Source organism: Etheostoma spectabile, chromosome 18 (assembly GCF_008692095.1).
Source record: "Etheostoma spectabile isolate EspeVRDwgs_2016 chromosome 18, UIUC_Espe_1.0, whole genome shotgun sequence".
Taxonomy (NCBI): Eukaryota; Metazoa; Chordata; class Actinopteri; order Perciformes; family Percidae; genus Etheostoma; species Etheostoma spectabile.
Window position 1 is genome coordinate 26046953 of NC_045750.1, and position 4506 is coordinate 26051458.

Consider the following 4506-nt stretch of genomic DNA (forward strand, 5'->3'; position numbering starts at 1 on the left):
TTTTTTTTTTTTTAATTAAAGGGAGTAATTTGTTGAATGTGGATGTCACAAGTAGTGTAGAATTTTAATATTTATGGATGAGCTGCAAGATTGGTTTGGTTCAAAGAAATTACCAATTGGCATTATTCCTGTACTTGTTTTTTTTTTCCAGTGTGTTTGATATTTCCCTGAATGACTGGGATGTGAAAGAGCAGGAGGATTTGAGGGAAGTGGAAAAGATCCTGGACAGGGCTGATAAAATACTAGAGGTAAGAAATGCCCCACTGAAGTAAAGGGGTGGATGATTGCTGCCGTTAAGGGCTGCGACTAGTGATCATTTTCACTTTATGAACAGTCCCAATATACCGTCAGATGCCCGTCACAGGTTAAAGGAGCCCATTGATATCGTCATTTCTTAGTTGATCAGCAGTTGTGCTCAGCAGTTTAATACACGTCTGTCTCTACAGAAAGAAGAAACTGTTCTGGCTCAGGAGGCTGTGCTGGATGCCCTGCTGAGGTCTGAGGACCGGCAGAATCAGTGGCCGCTGTGGGACAGTGAGGACCATCTCGGTGTGGTACGTTAAGCTGATGGTAGAGCAAATCGCAGATGCGAACTAGGGTTGTACAATTGTTGGGCTATATATCTATATCTATCCAGTATGTGTACCTGTGCTGCTTGTCGGCTACTGTGACCACAGAACAAATGTCTACCTTCGTTGAACTACAGCTGATGCTCATTGTGCTTTATCTGCTTCTGTTCCTTTTTAAAGATGTCCTCTAGTAAGCTGGCTGAAGCTGGCGTTCTTGGCCTCGAGGATTACCTTGACCCTGCAGAATCTGACAACCTCAGTGGACCCAGATCAACTGGATCTGCGAGTAAAACTAAGGCCTCTGAAGATGAAGGGCACTGCGCTGAAGCTGCCACAGGAGCAGAAACTGAGTTTCACAGCTGGCCGGACCTGCTGACGGAGCTAAGAAAAGTCCATGTCCTGGATGAACTGATCATGGAGGAGAACCTGAAGATCCACCAGCTCCGACGCTGCGAAGAAAACCCCAAAGAGGAACTCTGTGTGAGCAAACCTGTGGATATAGAGGGACCGTTGAGTAGGAGCAAAGAGAGGGAGGTGTTTCGGTTCCAACTAGAACAGGAGAAAAGGGAAGTGGAGAAGCTTGAGAAGAGTTTGAACGCTGAGTGTAAAATGAAGAAGCACAAGGACTCAGCTAGAAAGGTTGTAAAAGGTTCAATTATGGAGAAGGCTAGAAGTGAGAATAAGGACCCAGCCCTCTGTGATGAGCTTTTATCAACATCTTTGGTCCTGAACCATGCTCAGGCTCAGGATACCTGTAAAACTGAAAATGTAAAAATATTGGGTCCTGATACCAAAGAGGCTATGCCGCAAGACCTGGTACAACTTCCAGATTCCCAATGTCAAGATGATTGCTCTGGAGCTGAGCCATCAGCGTTTAACAGCGCTACCTTTAATATTACCTCTGATTTAAGGGAACCTCCTGAAGACTTGGGGATCCAACCTGAGGGATGTATCCAGGGGAAAAAATTGGACGGATCTGGTGAAAATGCTTCAACCTCTGAAATGAGGCCAGAAGATGGAGTCTTTGACCCAGGCGGAACATCGCACCTCCCTCCTGCGCCCAAGCCGAGAAGGGCTTTGCTCCCTGTGAATGGCGACCTCTCTGAACACAAGCTCCCTCATTCCACAGAGCTGCAGGATCCCACTCGGCCCTCAGTTGCACAAGATCCGGGTTTAGTGCAACATGATCTTCAAGATGAACAACATGACGTGCTGCCAGAGACTGTGAATGCAACCATCAGTCACACCTTGGTTGTCAGTCCAAATGTGAAGGAACACAGCAGCAACAACAATAACAACCATGCACTTACTGAGAAATACAAGGTGTCACCAGACCACTTGTCTGAAATAAGCACTAAAGATGACGATGCTACACCTGTGGTAGCTGCTTGTTTGGAACAGCCACATTTACACCCGTCAAAGGAAGGCCAGACTGTATCTCCTGCAGATGAGTGCCCACATCAGTCGACCGCACCCCAGCCGTGTCCTGGCCAGCCTCTGGAGTTTGACCCCGGGGGCAGAGATGAGCAGAATGAAGACTCGCCTGTTCAGAGCTCTGAGGCCATGAGGATATCTGGCTCTGGGTCACCTGGGATTCAGGCCCAGCTTAACATCAACATGAGAGAGGTACACTCTACTGTAAAACCATGGGGCGGGGGAGGAAACGGCTAGCCTGGCTCTTTCTAAAGTTCAAATACACCTACACAGCTCCATGACTACATTTACATGCACAGAATACTCCAGTTGTTGCCCTTATTCCAAAAAACAATATTCCGATTATGCTGTTTACATGGCTTATGAAAGTCAATATTTGACTAAAAATCCCATTTACATGTAGTTTATTTTTTTCTCACCCAAAGTTGACCAGCAGCTTTGTTTGCACACACAGCATCCCTTTTCATTCCTTCCACCAGCTTCTTGAAAAGGTCGGCATAGTGATGTATGTGCATATCCAAAAACCTGTTGATATCCAAGCCTTTGATAAAGTTTAAAAGGAGCTGTGTTTCGGTCACATGGCCTTTTGAATGGGAGTGCTAGGGGCCCTGCTCTGATAGCATCAAAATCACTATTTTTAAAACACTAAGACGCAACATGAGACTCTCTACACATGAACTCAGCATTGAGAACATTGATTGTGTACACAGACTTTACTAGAAAAGGTTTTTGAACAACACACTTTAGCTGTTGGTTTTTCCGCTCGCCGCCATCTTGCCAGTTAAAATGGGTTGCTCTCCGAGAGTAAAGATGGAAAGCTCCTAAAGCTTAGTTCCATAGAAATGCACGGATATTAGTTGTTTTGTCGTTAATGAAAAACTATTGACCTTGTAGTCAATAGACTCTATTTACTGAAAATGGAGTCTCGTATAAGGACAACATTTCCTCCTATGGAGTCCGTTCATTCGAATTTGAAGGTTGACTCTTTTTGACTGGCAAGATCACGGGGACCAGAAAAACGGCTGAAGTGAGTTGTTTAAAACCTTTTTTAGTAAACTCTTCATGAGTTCATGTGTAGAGCCCCTGGTGAGACTTGGAGCAAAGTCTCATGTTGTGTCGAGCCTTCTTAGTGTTTTAAAAAGTGATTTTGACGCGATCGTAGCAGTGCCCCTAGCGCTCCATTCAAAAGGCCATTTGGCGCAAAAACACAAACACGGTAAATCTGTGTGGCGCTTACGTCCTAATTATGCTTTTAATTGACTGGGGTACATTCACAAAAACACCCTAAGTTGCATGACAAGAGTTACACTTTAATCTGTCAATTATTTTCTCAATTAGTTGTTTGATCTAAAAAAAAAAAAAAGGTCAGAATGGTGGAACATGTTTTTCCAAAGCCAAAGATGGGATCCTCAAATGTCTTGTTTTGCCCACAACTCAAAGATATGCAGTTCACTATTGTAAAGAAGTAAAACTAGAACATTTTTACATAAAAGAAGCTGGAATCAAAGAATATTTACTTAATAAAATACCAATAAATCGCTTGTCAAAACAGTTGGCGAGTAATTTAATAGTGGACAACTAATGGATTTAATCTTTGCAGCTTTGAAGGCATAAGACTTTTTTTTTTTTTTTTTTTCACCTTAGACCAAACCAGGCTAGCTGTTTGCCCCTGCTGTAAGTGTGCATGCTAGGCTAACCACATCCTGACTGAGTTAACTCATGACCAGTTAACAGTCATGGGCCTGTTAAAACCAGATTGTGCATGAAGGAGAGTTGCCTAACACGGGTAGGCATCCTCAATTATTGTTTATTTGAGTCAAATGGATTTATTTTTCTTAATATGATTGCAGATGACAGATTTCAAGACCCCCATAGTACTGGATACGGGCTCTGGTTTGATGAAAGCAGGATTTGCAGATCAAGACCTCCCAAACATTATATTCCCAACAATTATTGGGATGCCAAAATATGAGGTACTGGGATATACTTAGTGTATGACTTCATATGCTCTGCAAGAAATGCATTCTAATAGTTACGTGTTCTTGCTTCTAGTCAGCCTTTCTGATTTAGGTTTGGCTTTTGTCTTTGCAGGAAATAATGAATGGGAACCTAGAAAGGGAGACCTACATCGGACATGACGCTCAACACATGAGGGGGGTCCTGGCTCTGAAGCATCCCATAAAGAACGGGATCATTCGGAACTGGGACGAAATGGAAAAGGTAAGTAGGAACGCATATGCCTGAGACGGGATGTCACTGGGTGTTGCTACTAGGGTTTTTTTGACGAAGAATCCTTGGATGATTTTTTTTTTTTTCTTTCTTTTTTAAGAGGGGGATAGAAACTCACTGTATTTCTATTCATATAGTATGAATAGAAAAATTCCAGTAAAGCTAGTATATGTTTTGATATGAGGGTATTGTGGTGGTCATGAATGTCATTTTTACCAGATTTTTCTTTAATAAGACAATGCTTGTCGTAATGCAGGAATAGTCATGTATTTAA

General features: G+C 42.9%; 1 protein-coding gene and 1 long non-coding RNA gene across 4 annotated transcripts in view; one reads left to right on the forward strand and one right to left on the reverse strand.

Moving 5' to 3' along the window:
• The window catches only part of LOC116706724 (uncharacterized), a 42428-nt gene that overhangs the window by 14233 nt on the left and 23689 nt on the right, over positions 1 to 4506 (forward strand). For all 3 annotated transcript variants that reach the window (XR_004336305.1, XM_032543680.1, XM_032543681.1), the window contains 5 exons: positions 152 to 248; positions 447 to 554; positions 750 to 2195; positions 3854 to 3976; positions 4095 to 4223. Coding sequence is in view for 2 of the 3 variants with exons in the window: in XM_032543680.1 (XP_032399571.1) it covers positions 152 to 248; positions 447 to 554; positions 750 to 2195; positions 3854 to 3976; positions 4095 to 4223 (1903 nt within the window). In the remaining variant the exon portion in view is untranslated. The remainder of the gene's footprint in view (positions 1 to 151; positions 249 to 446; positions 555 to 749; positions 2196 to 3853; positions 3977 to 4094; positions 4224 to 4506) is intronic.
• LOC116706732 (uncharacterized) overlaps positions 1106 to 4506 on the reverse strand; it is a 17394-nt gene continuing 13993 nt past the window's right edge. The window contains exon 4 of the long non-coding RNA XR_004336306.1: positions 1106 to 1118. This is a non-coding gene — a long non-coding RNA (uncharacterized LOC116706732). The remainder of the gene's footprint in view (positions 1119 to 4506) is intronic.